Source organism: Rhamphochromis sp. 'chilingali', assembly GCF_963969265.1.
Source record: "Rhamphochromis sp. 'chilingali' genome assembly, chromosome: 3".
Lineage (NCBI taxonomy): Eukaryota > Metazoa > Chordata > Actinopteri > Cichliformes > Cichlidae > Rhamphochromis > Rhamphochromis sp. 'chilingali'.
The window spans coordinates 13,684,246-13,700,688 of NC_137931.1; the positions used below are offsets into that span (position 1 = coordinate 13,684,246).

Consider the following 16,443-nt stretch of genomic DNA (forward strand, 5'->3'; position numbering starts at 1 on the left):
GCAAATTTGCATCATAGGATTGTTTTTGTTTTTCCTGCAGTATATAAAAATTGCTGTATCTCCAAAATAAAACTATGAAGACACTCAAAATAAATTTCCTGTTGTTATAAACTATTTTTTGCAACTTTTTTGTATTTAAAGTTTTGAGGGATAAACCTCTTAAATTTCTCCAAGTAGAAATATATGTTAAAAAACAAAAACAAAAACGATTTTCAATTTTTTTGTAGTTTATTGCACTTTTTTGCAATTAATGTAGTTACTATGGACTTAATGTATACATATTATTAAAATATGGGCTATAACAATTGTATAGCAACTTGAAATGCTCCCACAAATGGCACTACAACATGTAAAAAAATAATATAAGCTCTGGCGGACTTAGATAAGATAAGATAAGATAAGATAAGATAAGATAAGATAAGATAAGATAAGATAAGATAAGATAAGATAACCTTTATTAGTCCCACACGTGGGAAATTTGTTTTGTCACAGCAGGAAGTGGACAGTGCAAAAGTTATGAGGCAAAAATTAGAATACAATAAGAATAAATACAGTACACAACTGTACAGAATAGAATAAAATAAAATAAAATACTATATACAGTAGAATAAAATAAAATAAATATACAATAAGATAAAAATAGAATACAAATACAAATACTATATACAACTGAGTAAAAATACAACGATGACAGAAAGGATTATTGCACTTAGTATTATTGCATATGTATGGATGTGTGTGCTTGATCAGTTAAAGTCTTTATTATGGAGTCTGACAGCAGTGGGGAGGAAACACCTGCGAAATCTCTCCGTCCCACACCGTGGGTGCCGCAGTCTCCCACTGAAGGAGCTGCTCAGTGCTGTCACAGTCTGCTGCATGGGGTGGGAGATGTTGTCCATCAGGGATGACAGCTTAGCCGCCGTTCTCCTGTCACTCACCACCTCCACTGGGTCCAGAGGGCATCCTAGAACAGAGCTGGCCCTTCGGATCACCCTGTTCAGTCTCTTCCTGTCCCCAGCAGAGATGCTGCCGCCCCAGCAGACCACACCATAAAAGATAGCAGAAGCCACAACAGAGTCATAGAATTTCTTCAGGAGTGGGCCCTCCACTCCAAACGACCTGAGTCTCCGCAGCAGGTACAGCCTGCTCTGCCCTTTCCTGTAGAGGGCGTCTGAGTTATGAGTCCAGTCCAGTCTATTGTTCAGATGAACACCAAGGTACCTGTAGCTGTCCACAGCCTCAATGTCCATACCTTGGATGTTCAGTGGTTGCAGTGGAGAATGCTTGTGCCTGCGGAAGTCTACCACCAGTTCCTTGGTTTTACTGGCGTTGATCTGGAGGTAGTTCAGCTGGCACCAGTCCACAAAGTCTTGGGTCAGACCTCTGTACTCACTTGGTTCTATGGTAGGTCTTAAAGGGTTAAATAAATATCGTCAAATAATCGAGATCTCAATTTCAGTGAAAATAATCGTGATTATCATTTTTGCCATAATCGAGCAGCCCTATGTAAAATAAAACTGATTTTGATTGGATGTTAAGTAACTCTGTATTTGGCACTTTCTCATTGCTGTGACTTCACTTATATGGGAGCTCAGAAAACATCCCATCATTCCAAAGGCCGACAAACAGGAAGACCGACTTGACAAATAAATAATGGAATAATTCACTCCAGTGACTTTTATCCAGAGTGTATATTAAAGACTGATGCCGTTACCATGACGCCACCCATTGGTTTTGGACTCTACATTCTGAAGCCTCAAATTAGCATTTCGGCTGCCACCCTTTTAGCTTTTTGGAGCCAGAAGTTGTCATTGCCAGCTGTAGTCCAAGCTACCACAAGACCTAGAGAAGCAGTTGAATATTATGATTTGTAACCTAGCCAAACCAGCTGCAGCTGGAAAGTAAAACTTGACACATAAATCGTGAGGCTGGTTATGAGTGACAGAAAGATGGGACATTAAAATTATATTATACTGAGGATGGGGTTAAAATAAGTCACAAAATATACTCATACAGGCAGCCAGCCCATATAAAACCTATGTTCGTGAAACGGTGAAGGAAAAGGCAATTCATAAACCAATTTACAAAACTCCTTATCAAATCCCTGCATAAACAAAAAGAGTTTGCAGACTACTAATTCAGAACTAAGGAAAAAATATTAGCTGGAAAAAATAGAATCAGTGTTTCTTAGCCAGCACAGCCCCTGGCTACAGAGGGGGAGACTGCTTCTGTCTGCGTGTCAGAGTGGGAATCAGCCAGCGCTGTGCTATTCCAAGTGAAGTCATCAGAATAATCCTGTGACGCTGACCTCCGTCTGCGCGTGTGTGTGTGTGTGTGCGTGTGTGCGTGTGTGTGTGCGTGTGTGTGCGTGTGCGTGTGTGTGTGTGTGGAAGAGACAAAAAAAGAAGAAAAGAGAGAGAGATGTCGGACTGGAACTCAGCAGGAACCACGTGTGTAATATGTTCTGCTAGGAGGCCACGGTCTGTCTTCTGTGTGTGCTTCTTTCCCCGTGTTACCCCGTCACTTACAATGACAGAGAAAAACATTTATTATTGGATGGTAGAACAGGGCGATATGGTCAAAAATATTTATCACGATATATATTTGAAAATTTGCGATAACGATATAACTGACGATATAATTGATGCGAGACAAAATACAACTCCACAACATTACTAGCGCAAAAACACAACCTTCCATTTATTTTCACTTAAACAAGAAGCTGGTTTTTATGTACATTAAAGCTTTATAAAAATGTAACAGTGCAAATGCAAATTCCTTGCTGAAAGTTTAACCAAAAGGCATTTCCAGTAGAAATGGGCTGACATATCCTGAGCATAACCATGTATAATATCCACTGAAGTTAAAAAGAGGTGCTTTGCTACATTAAACTGCAGTGTGCAGTACGTATTTTTCGGACCATAAGGTGCACGGGATTATAAGGCACATTAAGCGAAACAAAGCAGTCAGATAAATCAAACTTTATTAAACTCATTCTTCTTGCTTCCTCCACTTCTGTACCATTGATTCATTAATGTTGAATTCTCTGGCCGCTGCTCTATTCCCATGTTGTTGCAGTATATTAATGACTAACCTTGTATTGTGGATGGATTATCTCAGTTGTTCTCCTGACTGAAGTTTGGTCCGTTTACAGCATCCTGCCATGCGATTGCATTTGTCTCTAACTATCAGGAACCTTAACGTTAACTTTTATAAGTGGAAAAGTGTTAGTGTTCGTCCTCCAGCTTCACTGTTTATGTTATGCTAACATAGCTGTGTCGCTAGCGATCACGTAGCACATCATTATATACCAGCTAGCCCAACTTCAGTAACCCTACAAACGTCACTGCTGTTTAGTTTCCTGTCTTCATTTATGTTGGAAGTGATAGCAGAGCTGTACGTTCGAGTTTTTTCAGAAATCTCTCAGTCAGAACATGCAATATCATGCTTAGGTAACTAGCGAAACTAGCGAGCTAACTTCCGCTAGTTTCCTGCTAACTTCTAACTCCGTTAAATGTAATAAATTTTGTTTTCATGGATGCCTGGAAGTTAAACTTCATAGTTACACCTGGTAAAGCAGCAATGCTGATCGTTTTATTAAAGATGAAAGAATTTAGACAGTTTTTAACTCTCAGTGATGCTGCAGTGTTCTTTTGACCTGAAGCATACGGAGTTTAGGACCCAGATTACTTCCAGATTTACGAGCATCTTAGGCTACGTTCACACTGCAGGCGAAAGCGCATCAAATCCGATTTTTTTGACCCTATGCGACCCATATCCGATCATGCTATGACAGTGTGAACGGCGCAAATCCGATATTTTCAAATCCGATCTGGGTCACTTTCGTATGTGGTACTGAATCCGATACATATCCGATGTTTTAGAAAGCGACTGCTGTTTGAACGGTCAAGTCGCATTAAATCCGCCTTTTACGTCACCGACACAAGACTGAAGCTAATTATCAGCGCCCGAGAAGACATCGCGAACGCTTCCTGGCCATCCAGTGTAGATGTCAGTGAAACTGTTGGGAAGACAACGTAAACATTTTATTTGTACTGTATAATCTACAGATTCTGACAGAAATCTGCAGCTATCCTTTGAAGCACCGCTCCTCTCTTAAACAGCAATAAGGATCATTATTAGGTTATTTACATTATTATGTAAATAACAAAATAACTTAAAGCAAAAATTGGGAAACGTGAACTCCGAAGTCTTTTTATTAAGGGCCATCAGTCAAACAATACTGTTGCTCTGGGTCTAAACAGAGCGCTTTGTGTGTGACATCTTCTTTTGCGCATGCGGGCCGCTTTGAGCGTTCACACTAGAGCGTGTTTGCTGTCGCATTTTATTTGTAGTGTGAACGAGCAGACAAAAAAAATCGGATTTGATCAAAAAATCGGAATTGAGCATTAAGACCTGCAGTGTGAACGTAGCCCAAGTCCGACAAATACGACAATAACGACAGCCGCTTGCATGTTCTGCAAAAAAATGTGCTTTGTCGTGTGTCTGACGGACAAACACCAAACCAGTTCCACATCACTGAAGTTGCACCATTTTTACAAACCAATTCTGGTTCATCTGTTTCACTCAACAATCGGCCATGTGCGTATGAAAACAAAGGCACTGCGCATGCGCGTTTTACTCATATTCTATCGCGATATTTCATTTTCCTATTGTTGCCTAACATTATACCGGTATTACCGTGAACGGTATAATATGGCCCAGCCTTATTGGATGGTGCCCACACTGCTCTTTAACCAGAGCAATAAACAGTCTATTGTCTTAATGTACATATGAATGCTGCTGCCAGGAAATTAGAAGATGATGATTTAAGCCAGTAGTTTCCCTCTCAAGTGAGTTTGTGGCTGAATGACTGTGTGTATGTCTCTTAAAGAATGTCCTCTTTTAGGCAGCAGCTTGGGAGCACAGATGCCCATTGAGGGTTTGTACTGTGGCAGGCAGGGGACACACCCTGCTCTACATTGCCCTGTTTATCCTCAGCCTTCATCACAGCCCCCCCCCCCCCCCCCCCCCCCACACACACACACACAATCACACACCTTGTCCAGCCAGACTCCCACAATATTCTTGTGTCCCAATGTGTATACAGACAGTTCCCATGAGAGAATCACATGCCTCTATGATTTAGTTCATTATCATATTAAATTCTATGCCCAGCTACATCACAATCCCAAATATCTGTTTAAACTGACCTCTGTAAACCTTCCAAGGTCAACAGCAACACAGACCAATGCACGTCCTTCTTAACAGAGAAATCCCCACTGACCCAGACTGGATTTATCAATAGCTCTCAGTCATTTCGAATGTCAGAGACATGCATGAACGAAAAGAAAAAGCTGAAGGGCTAAAGAGAGACCAATGCTGGATTTTCTAATTGTTACTCATTTTTTAAAAACAAAACAAAAAAAAACAAAAAAAAAACAACAACAACAACAAAACGATTCCTTCTGGAGTCTATTCTCATTCTTGACCATCCATTTATTTTCTACCACTTATCTGGGTCCAGGTACAGTCTAAGCAGCCATGCTCAGACGCCACTCAACCAATCACCACCTCCAGCTCCACTGTGGGGAATCCAAGGCGTTCCCAGGGAAGCTGTTTCATTCCTAGGGCATTAAATACTGCTTTTCTGTCAATGCTCTATAACTCTAAAACTGTATGTTGTCATTTTGCCAGGATCTTTAGTTGCATCGTTTTGACTTGATCTGTTATGAGATGCTAGACAGGCGTGGTCAGCCAGCTGGTCGGGTGGCAGTTCAGGGGAACCTGGTTAGGTGGAAGTGGCATAGAGTCGCTGAAACCACAATGTTTAAAGGCCTCCTCCCTTTAGATTTAATAGACGGCTGTGGTTTTTCTGTTTCTGCTGCCATACAGGCTTACAGCACTACCCGTCACTGTGACAACTCCTCTGGCCATGACATAAGTGCCAGAGGTGGGTGGGTGTGTGCGTGTGTGCGTGTGTGCGTGTGTGTGCATAGGGGTCCACACTGCACGAGGCACGTCTGATACACCCTGTTAGTGACATCAGTGTTATGCCAGAGATATTCATAGCATGGAGGGAAAATGAGAAGCAAGAACTGCACCAGGGAAGAAAGTTAGCCTGAGGGAGCAAACTTCACGGAGCAGTTCATTCAGTAAACCGAAGCCTGAGTGCATGAGCTTGTCAGACTGCATGAGGTATGGCGTATGCACATGATTATTTGTGTGTGTGTGTGTGTGTGTGTGTGTGTGTGTGTCAGCAGAAATTAGACTGGGTAATCTACTTGACCAAATATGTGAAAATCTGAAACCTTGCACCATTTCCAGCTTGACTCTTTTGCTTCCGATTTCCACCAATGCTTTCACTGCATGCTGATTCCCATAAGAGCAAGGGTTTATGCAAATTACTGGCATTTGCTCCAATCCAGTGAAAAAGCAGGGTGGTGTGGGGTGACATCACACAGGATGATGGTTCTGTGAATCCCCTGTGTTGTGGACAGTTGAAAAAGAGAGTGAGGACTGTTCCTCTTAAGTTACCAGAGTCAACTTTAAAGCCACAGGAGGGTAAAATGTTCCCTGTGCTTGGTTAAATCAAAAAGGCTTTTCTGCAGCACATAATGGCCTTAAGAGCGGAACTGGCACGATTCAGGAATCTGCTAAACCCTCCACTGTCTGACAAGCCCTTCTGGATAAAACACTGGCGAGAGAGCAGAGCTACTGCGCCACTGTATGCCGGCAGCCACCAGCCGCTGCTGGGGGACAACACTATGGCACGAACCAATGACAGTCAGCGAAGAGGATCGCTCGTTACATAAGCATCTTGGCTGTTGTCTGTGACCTCTCTGCTTCACTATAACTCAGAGAAGCAAACTGGAGGTAGTCTGCAGTAGAGCTGGGCGATATATCGAGTTTTTAAAACATATCGATATATTTTTATACGAGATATAAGATGTGACAATATCCTTTATATCGATATAGTCTATGTTACGTTATAATTATAGTTGTGGAGCCGCAAGTTTGCCTCTCTTTCGTCCACTTTTGTCTCTACGCAACGTTACTCCGCCTCGCCTTCACTGAAGACAACTCCCCCTTCTCCCCCATCGCTTCACGTGCAGGCAGCGACAAGATGGACACGGCAAATCTCCGTTAACGAGTTACTGTGCATCGCCCCATGCGTGGGGCTGGACAGCGTCAACGTGTTAACGAGCTAACCATGCTAACGAGCTAACCGCGCTAACCCTAAAATCCTTTCATTCTCTCAAAAGTTGACAGTGCGCCTTATGTATGAATTCTGGTTGTGCTTGATGGCCGCGAACCGATTTTATGTGGTACACGGCGCTCAGCAATCTGTCAAAAATGTTTGAGTACGACTTTGGTAAGCTACGGAGCTGCACCGCTTGATAGATTGTCGGCGCATTACGGCTACCGAGGAGCTTCGCGGAGTGATACGTACTGTGCTTCAACGTAATATTACCGTATTGTGTGTGTGTATAAGGACCATAAATGGCACCTGTAAGAGACGTGGTTATGAAGCGGATTTCAAACTCCAGGCTATCAGTCACACAGTAAAACTTGGGAACAGAGCAGCTGTGAAATCTGTCTGTCTTTGTTATTACGCTCAGCGTCTTTTAGTTTACATTTTGACGGCACAATTGTGAGCTCTTTGTTTAGCACAAAAACAACATTGTTTTCTTTTATTTATGGAGCATTATTATTTAATGAATGCTCATAATTTAATTTTGAGTAATTTTTCATGTACATCTGTGCTGTATGTTAATAAAAGTGCCTGTGTGACATCTGGGACACAGCTTTGACTAAGAACTCTCTTTTTGTTCTTACTTTATGGCTTAAAAAAAATATCGAGATATACATCTTATATCGCCATCCAGCTAAAAAATATCGAGATATGAATTTTGGGTCATATCGCCCAGCCCTAGTCTGCAGATTCTCATTGAAATGCATACAACATAATAACTGACATCTACCAATACATTAATTTAGAAGCTTTAGAAGCTTTAAATAATGAATACCAACAGTACTTTTCAAACAATGTAAATGTAATCATACAGACTAAGCTTTTACTATGTTTCCCAACTATTCCCTACTAGCAATATATAATGAAAGGTCAAAGATACAGTAAGCATTCCTTTGACCTTCTGACTTTAATGTAAATATTATTTTACATAATAGTGTTCAAAACTTTAGAGTGCACAGCCTGAAACTACACTGGAGGACAAAATACTACATTCTGCCCACCTATACTTCCCTAAATACTGAAAACAGCACCAAATGTGCATCAATCTGTGGTAGCAAATAGTCCTAACAATTGTTATAAACTACAGTCGACAACCGTTTCAGGAAATGAATGAAACAAAACAAAAACACTATAAACACACATTTGTCATTCAACAAGGGAAAACAAAGGCCAGTATACCAGCAACATATGGTGCTGAGTGTAATCTGAAGGCACCTAATTTATTATTTGTTTTTTCATAAATTACCCTACCCAAAGAATAAACATGATGTATAAAGCTGTGATGTTGTGCCTGTGTTCAGATATGGCTAATATGACCTGGTACATACACAAACACCAACTCCTGCACACTTCTCCACACTGGAACTGATGCTACAGCTGTTCAACCAACAATTTCTGACTTCATCAGTATGCCAAAAGGCCAGCTGCCACTTCTGGCTTAAAGTGTATTCAAAAGCAGTTTTCTAATGCCATAAGTCAAACTTCTAGGAGAGACACACGTCTGTCTAAACACAAAATTGCCTCTTCCTCTTTCAGTACCAGGAACTAAGTGGTCAGGTGAATGATAATGATTCAGAGAGAGATAATCAGAAAGCAGACATCTGACTGACAGAACAGGACGAGCTGGTTCTCCCAATGGAGCCGAGGGCTGGTTGTGTTGTAAAAGTTTCTACTGTCAACACCACTCACCTGAATGACTCTTTCTTAGACAACAGTGCCAGTATTAACCTCTGACACTAAAGGCTGCCATGACTCTACTGTTGTCAGTGATTAACCAGGCAAGGCACATGAAAGAGGTGTGTATCAGGATGAGTACACAAATATGACAGATGCCTCCAAAGTCATCTAACTGAGTCACATAGTCAAGTTTCAGGAGTAAATACAGCATTCAGGATAATCATTAAGTCTTAAAAGTGTTATAATATTGCAAATTACTAACTCTATGATAAATTGCATTATCATTGAAAGTTGAATTAGAGGTTATTATAAAGTTTAAACTATAGCTTAAATGCAGTACTGTGTGTTTTACTAGCATTTCATTGCAAATTAGGTAGTTGTTTCATGTATTAATTGTTTTTTACTGCTAATGTTTAAAAGGACTCCAACCAAATTCGAACAGTAGATTTTCCCTGACGCTCTTTGTTGCCTCTAACAGCATGTGGTCTGATTTCAATGTCAAGGACTTGAGTCAAATTTTCCATGAAAATCCAAAGAATGTGACGTTTATGCTTATTCCCATTGCCTTACTCTGGCTCCCAGCACAACGATTCAACACAAGCTCCACATACAGACAACAAAACAAACACAAAGGCTGTGGCATCAGATAGAACATAGCTAGTGACACCGTTAGTGAGAAAGCAAACTAGGTTTAGCCAACTAGCTGCTAGTTAGGCATTATGTAATTTGTGTGGATTTGCAGATAAGTTAGGTGAAATTGGCTATAAAATAGCTATATCTATGTAATAAAGCCCATCCTGGAATTTGGCCATCAGGGGAAAGCTGGTTAGCGTCAGCAGAGTGTTCGAGTCAAACTGTTTGGTTTTCAGAACCAAAACCTGATGCCCGAGTCATCTTTCTGGCTAATGGACAGTTGTAGCTTAAGGGTCAGAAAAAGGAAGTTAATGTGGAAGAGATTTAAAAACAAAACAAAACTAAAACTGAAATAAATAAATGAAAAATTTATCCTGAAGACCACCAAATGACATAAGCTGTTGTTGGACAAAACTATTTAGAGTTAGAGACCTATAGTTCTCTGTAGTGACCTCACTCCTGAGTTTATAATCATTTTGTAAATCTTGCTTAAATTGTTTTTCAGAATGGATCTGGAATGGATGTTCTTTGGGTAATCACTTGTCAATTATAAGATGTTAGCCAAAAGAGGAGCACTTTCACAGTCAGAGCTGCACTTCTTCATCCTGTTTTTTTTTTGTTTGTTTGTTTGTTTTTGTGTAAATAAAGATGAGGAAAGAGGAAACACTCATATCAAGGCTTCATAACTGGACATTGGGTGACATCACAGTAGCTACGTTTTTGAATCTTTTATACTGTCTCTGGGCTAATGTGTGGCTCGTTCTCATACCTCAGCTGGTCATCTTCAACAAGCTGTTGCCATGCTATCACTGTGACTAGCAAAGTCATATATGAGTTGAAATGGCAGTTGGGGATGTAAATGATGTAAAGTCATAAAGCTAAATAGTATCGACTTTTCACATTGAAAGCCAACATGGGGGCAGTCAGTCAGCCAGCTAGATGTAACTTAGCTACATAGCAAGTGCCTACCTGGTTGCTTCATCCAAGTCAACCTTGTTCTTTTACTGATACTTAATATACACACAGCTGGTCTCCTAGCTTTTGGAAAAATACATGAATAATAATCAAAGGCAGACTTGAGTGTGTCCACCGTTTTGGCCAATAAAGGTTTGAACGAACTGCCCGCAAAGACCACTTCACTTAGCAGCCATGGGTGTTATTAATAAATTAATAAGAGCTCCTTTAAGATCAGGCTTCCTACACCATTTCATAAAGGAGCGCAAAGCTTTTGCAGAGCTCACTGAATAAAAACAAGGGCAGAGCACCGTCTGCCCTTCAAACCGTTTAAGATTTTCTAATGACCTGCAGAAGCCCTGAAAACAAGGAAACTGTTTCGCTACTTTGCAATGAGAAAGAGTTGGGAAGAGAAAATTGTGATAAGAGGCCGGTCGTAGTTGACCACTTGGTGGGACACAGTGTGGCTGGTCTCAGAGCTCAGACAAGAGTCAAGCCTCAGAAAGAGACATTCCTTGACCAATTTAGACCATGTGACTAAAGGCTAGACAACCCACACACCCACACACAGACCATATCATTAAAATGGTCTGCCCCATACTGTGTAGATCTCCCTAGTGTTGATTTAACAGGCTCTGGGCTTCAGAGGTGTCCTTGTCAAATAGCATTAGTATGAATGCAAAGCTCCAGTGTATCCCAGCATTGTAACAAGATCAACAATGATTCAATTCACCTGTACGTGCACATGTATATCATATATATTAGAATGCATCTCTCGCCACATCTCTTTTGCTTCATGCAGACATAAAGATTAGCTCAGTGGACTCTGGCTGAAAGCCAGGCTCGAATGAAATGATCCTTCCCTGCAATATAATGCTCAGTCAATGCAAAGAAAAAGTCCTGCTAGAGCAAATGTAATGTATATGCTCACTTTTTCACAGGTGACTGCAACAATCTCAGAGACTCCAGGCACCCAGCTCGCTGGTATTAAACACTCTGTGTGTGTCAGCATTCAAATGCTTTACTTCTCAGGATGAGGATTATTGGATGTCGTAATCTAAAAATAAGTGTAACAGCTTCACAGCCCTCCACACTTCTCAGAGGGCTATGCACGGTGCGTTATTGTGAGGGATTACTGTGGGAGGTAGGTAGTGTGACTGCAGCCAGGCTCACGTGAGGAGCGGCTCAGGCAGCCCGTTTTGATTGGACGGCAGGATGCGCGCATGCTTTATCACAAGGTGAATTAAATCTTGCCAAGAGCTGACTCAAAGGGTGCTGTCTCTACTCTGGCATGCCTTCATTCATCTCTACTGGTAAAGTAAGGGAGCATTAACAACATATCACGACCATGATACATTTAAGAATGCATCCTCGCTGGGGTTGAATTTAACATTCATTAGAAACCACATCCACCTGACGTTATGACAAAATTTGTCCTCAGTGAATTAATTATTCATTTATAAACATAATGTGTCTCGCTGCAATAATTCCTTCAGGATCTACAAGCAATTTCATTAGTCTGCCTTTTACCGCAATGCACTAATTGTCTTTGCCTTCAACCTGTCTGTCAGCACAGGCTGTACTTTCTCATAACCACAGCCTGTCAGAGCAAATGGGCTTAATCTGTTGCTAGACTTCAAAAAACATAAATAGCATGAGTGAATAACCCCCCCCCCTGGCAATTGCCAGGGAGGAAATGCCCTCACTCGGTCCATTACTTCACACGAATGACATTTCCACAGGGGAAGTGTGTGTGGAAAAGGAGAAACCTTACCTTGGTGCAGTAGAGCATCCAGACTTCATACAGTCTCTCGTTGGATGCCATGGTGCCAGTGAGGGGCACCCTCGGGCTGCGGTGTCCACAGAGGTCACTTCCCTGGTTGCTTCATGGTTCCCCGTCATGAGCTAAACGGCTTCATTGCTCATGACTTACCAACTCTGACAAAGGTGTGATAGTCCTTTTAAAAAGAGTGGGGAAAGCTGTGCAACGTGTTGAGGCAACAGCCTGATAGAGGGAGACTTTTAAAAAATATATTCCATGGCAAAGGAGAAATGTGAAGCCCCCGGAGTGCAATAGCTGGAATTTCTGGAGCAGCTGGGCCTCGACTCCCACTTTTTTTCCCCTCCCGGTTCTTCTTCTTGGAGGTATTCCCAGCAGCGTTTGCGCTATGAAGGATAACAACACAGACAATTGCATATGATGGAGGCGGATGTTTGGTCACTGTAAGCCAAATGGCAAGGCTATCGACCGCAAGCAACAAAATACTTTCAGTAACGTTACTCCCTGTGTACTTTGAGCAGCCCAGCTGGCTCCGAGCTCAGATGTACTGTGGCGGTCAACTACGCGACAAAACACATACATATATACATGCCTATTTTCTACTGTGTGCTCTTCTGATAAGCTGAATAACTAGCGTATTCCGTACAGTCTCTTCGGCCACCCTGGGCAAACACTGCTGTGTAGTTAACCTTACCTGACCAAGCTCGCTATAAGCTAGCTGTCTGTCAAAAAAAAAGAAGCCTTTTTCTATTTTTTAAGCCACCATTTCTCCTCCTCCTCATGTGACACAAACGCTTCATCCGCCAATGCCTGCCCGGCTACAGAGGGTTCACATGAAAGTAATAAACCGATAAAAACACCAGAAATAAAAATAGACCTATCGATAACTTGCAGACCGCTCACCTGTGCAAAGAAAAGACCAACTGTCACTGACACCGTTTCCAGGGTAGTTGGTTTTACGTCCAGCGTCCGACAACAAGGACGCACAGCGACTTCCTGTGGACTAACGCTTTGACTTATTTCAAAAATAAGAGTCGACTGATTTCTATAAAATAAACATATTTTATTTAGCTCCAAAATTTGGAAAACACCGGTGTTACAGCTGCCAAAACTGTAAACACCTTCATAATCAAAATGTCATAAATAAAGTAGAATACTTTAATGAAACTAAAATAATTACACATAAAAAGCTAAATATAACACTATAAGGAGCTTATTAAGTTTATATGATGTTTATTTCAAGGGAGCCACAATTTTACTCTCCCTAAATGGAGGGTTGTGGTCTATCTTGCTGTCATAGTAGGCATATAGTACCATTTAGGAAAGTGTAATGGTTCGAAATAACAACATGTTCCTATAGTTATAAGAACTAAAGACATGCCTAATATGTAGTCCAAAGCAAAAGCAAGTGTAAAAAGGAATATTGTAATATTGTACTTTTATTAAACTAGACTTTACTTCTCAGTACTTCATATACTGTGTACAGTATAACAAGCGTAAAAGGGGATTTTAATTTGGTGGGGGAACCGGATAAACAAGAGACTGCAGCGTCTAGCACGAAAATACAAAAACGAGCCACTCGAAGGCGTTCATGAAGGCAAGGGTGTGTTTTTTTTTACTTATCGTTTAAAAATGAAGCTGTTAAACAGTGACGAAATATGCTTCTGATGTATATGACACTATTCAGAGTATTTGCGACAGTTTTCACTCACTTACGTTGTCGATGTGGACCTACGTGGTTGCTAGGGGTTGGGTTACGGTCTGTTTGTTTTGATATTCTATTGCCGCCCAGTGGAGCAGAGAAAAACTACAATTTTCAGACCTCTAGAAATGGTCATATGCAGAAAGAATTAATATTGCCGCTACTACTACTACTACTACCACTAATAATAATAATAATAATAGTAATAGTAGTAATAGCAATAATAATTGATGTTCCTTCTGTCACTTAAATGCGTCGTGGGGGGTTAATGAGTGAAATAAGTATTGGCTACCCAAGCAAAAATGAGTTATTATTGGAGGAGAAATCCTTGTTAGCAAGCACAACTCTAAGACGTTTCTTGTAGTTGGTCGCCATGTTTGGACACATCTCATGAGGGATTTTGGCCCACTCCTCTTTCCAGAAACTCTCTAAATCCTTTAGGTTTCCTGGCTGTCATAAACTTAAAGCTTTGGCTCTCTCCACAGAAAATTCTGCATGACTGAGGTCAGGCCTGAGGCCACTCCATGACCCTAATGTGCTTCTTTAGCCACTCCTTTGTGGCCTTGGAGGTATGTTTTAGGTCATTGTCATGCTGGCTGAGGGAAGGAGGTATTCATCCAAGATTAAAGAGTACATGGCTCCGTCCATTTTTCCCTCAATGGATTGAAGCTGTACTGTACCCTTAGAAGAAAAACAGCCACAAAGCATAATATTTCCATTTCCGTGCTTGACTGTGGGAATGGTGTTTCTTGAATCATAGTCACCATTTTGCTTCCTCCAAGCATTTTGGTTTTGTCTGACCACTGATCATCTTCCCACCAAGCTTCTTGCTGATGGTCTTGTAGCCCATTCCAGCCTTGTGGAGAACTACAATCTCGGCCTTGACATCCTTTGACAGCCCTTTGTGCTTGCCCGTGGTGGTGGAGAGGTTGGAATGGAAAAATGGATCCTGTGGACAGATTTGCTTAATACAGTGGTTCCCAAACTTTTTTTGCTAGGCCCCCCTTTGTTTTACAATAAAAATGTTCGCGCCCCCCCCCCCCCCCCTCCCGCGCGCGCGCGCACGCACACGCACAAACACATCCTCCAACCACACACACCCATATTTTGCTCCATTGCGGTTTATTTCACAACTTAAACATTTAGCAAACAATTAAGCAAATACAAGTAATCTGCAATAAATTACAGGTAGTAAGAAAGTAAACTACTAACTCTTTTACGCTACGTCCACACCTACACGGGTATTTTTGAAAACGCAGCTGTTTCGTCCACACGTAAACGGCGTTTCCAATCACCGAAAACGGAGATTTTTTTTTAAAACTCCACGTGGACGAGGAATACAGAGTTGGTCACCAAAGGTATGTGCCTTTTTTCACGTCACGCTGTGCGCCACGTTATTGTTTACATGAGATGAATTGCAGAATGGCAGATAGAGACGAAATACTGTTACTGTTAATCTGACTATCTGCAGGTTTTACACACTTACATATACACACGCAGTTACTGTCCCTCCATTTAGAAAGGCAGAGGCGTCACGGTGTAATTATTTTAAGCGTAGTTGTTTTTTTTCCTGTGTAATAATATTCAACATTGCTATAATACATTTTTCAAAAAATGCCTCTCTGTGCAAGATGGGTTTAAAAACAAACAACTGTGGGATACTGTTTGTCCCTGATTTGAAGCGAGGGAACAAATCGTGGCAGGATCAGCCTGATATGTCAGGAGTAGTTAGTCATTACAACAAGTGTTTGTGAACTAAAAATCAAGAATGTGGGATACTGTTTGTCCGTGATTTGAACAGCCCAGTGCTTCTCCCGATGAAGGGAAAACCAATTCTGCAGGGGAGACCTACCTTGGCACTTGTGTGCAGGTGAAGCCAAAGGGAAGATATGCTTCACCATATTTTCTAGTCTTTGGCTTAGAATGAAGTTGGTTTGGAAACATATTCAGCCATGCTTCATCTCCTGCTTTGCGTTTGCTTCTTACTTCTGTAGCAGGGGGGATACTCCCACTAGGTTTATATCTGGGACTCTCCACCATTTGACCTTAGAACTGAAGAAGCTTCTCGGATGAGAGGTGAAACGTCTTCAAGTAACTTAAAGAAGTCCAGACGCTTTTCTTTGCAAGCTCCTTTGACTACGATGACCTGGATGACTGAGAACCTCCACAGACTTCTGTAGCTTGTGCATTGCTGGGAGTCTCTTCCTGTTAAAAGGGAGTCCTTTCTCCTCACACTTGCCAAGCGTCCCTCCAAGATGATCAGCAGAACATCTATGAGACCTGTTGGAGTTCCCTCTAGTACCTACCTAACTTTGAGAGAGCATTGCATATAATAACAGACCACTTTGCTACTCAATTTTCTTGAAGTTTGAAAAATAACCATCTAAATTTATTTGTTAGTATTAAATATGTCTCTCACAACGTAATGCAGCGTACTCACAT

The 16,443-nt window shown here is 41.4% G+C and overlaps 1 protein-coding gene across 4 annotated transcripts in view; it reads right to left on the reverse strand.

Annotated features, from left to right (window-relative positions):
* Window positions 1-13,282, reverse strand: part of nbeal1 (neurobeachin-like 1) — a 61,269-nt gene extending 47,987 nt beyond the window's left edge. For all 4 annotated transcript variants that reach the window (XM_080878934.1, XM_080878935.1, XM_080878933.1 and 1 more), the window contains exons 1-2: window positions 13,203-13,282; window positions 12,294-12,685 (exon numbers count right to left, since the gene is read on the reverse strand). In XM_080878934.1, coding sequence (XP_080735060.1) covers window positions 12,294-12,421 — 128 coding nt within the window. In that variant the 5' untranslated portion in view covers window positions 12,422-12,685; window positions 13,203-13,282. The remainder of the gene's footprint in view (window positions 1-12,293; window positions 12,686-13,202) is intronic.
* Window positions 13,283-16,443: the final 3,161 nt, after the last annotated feature.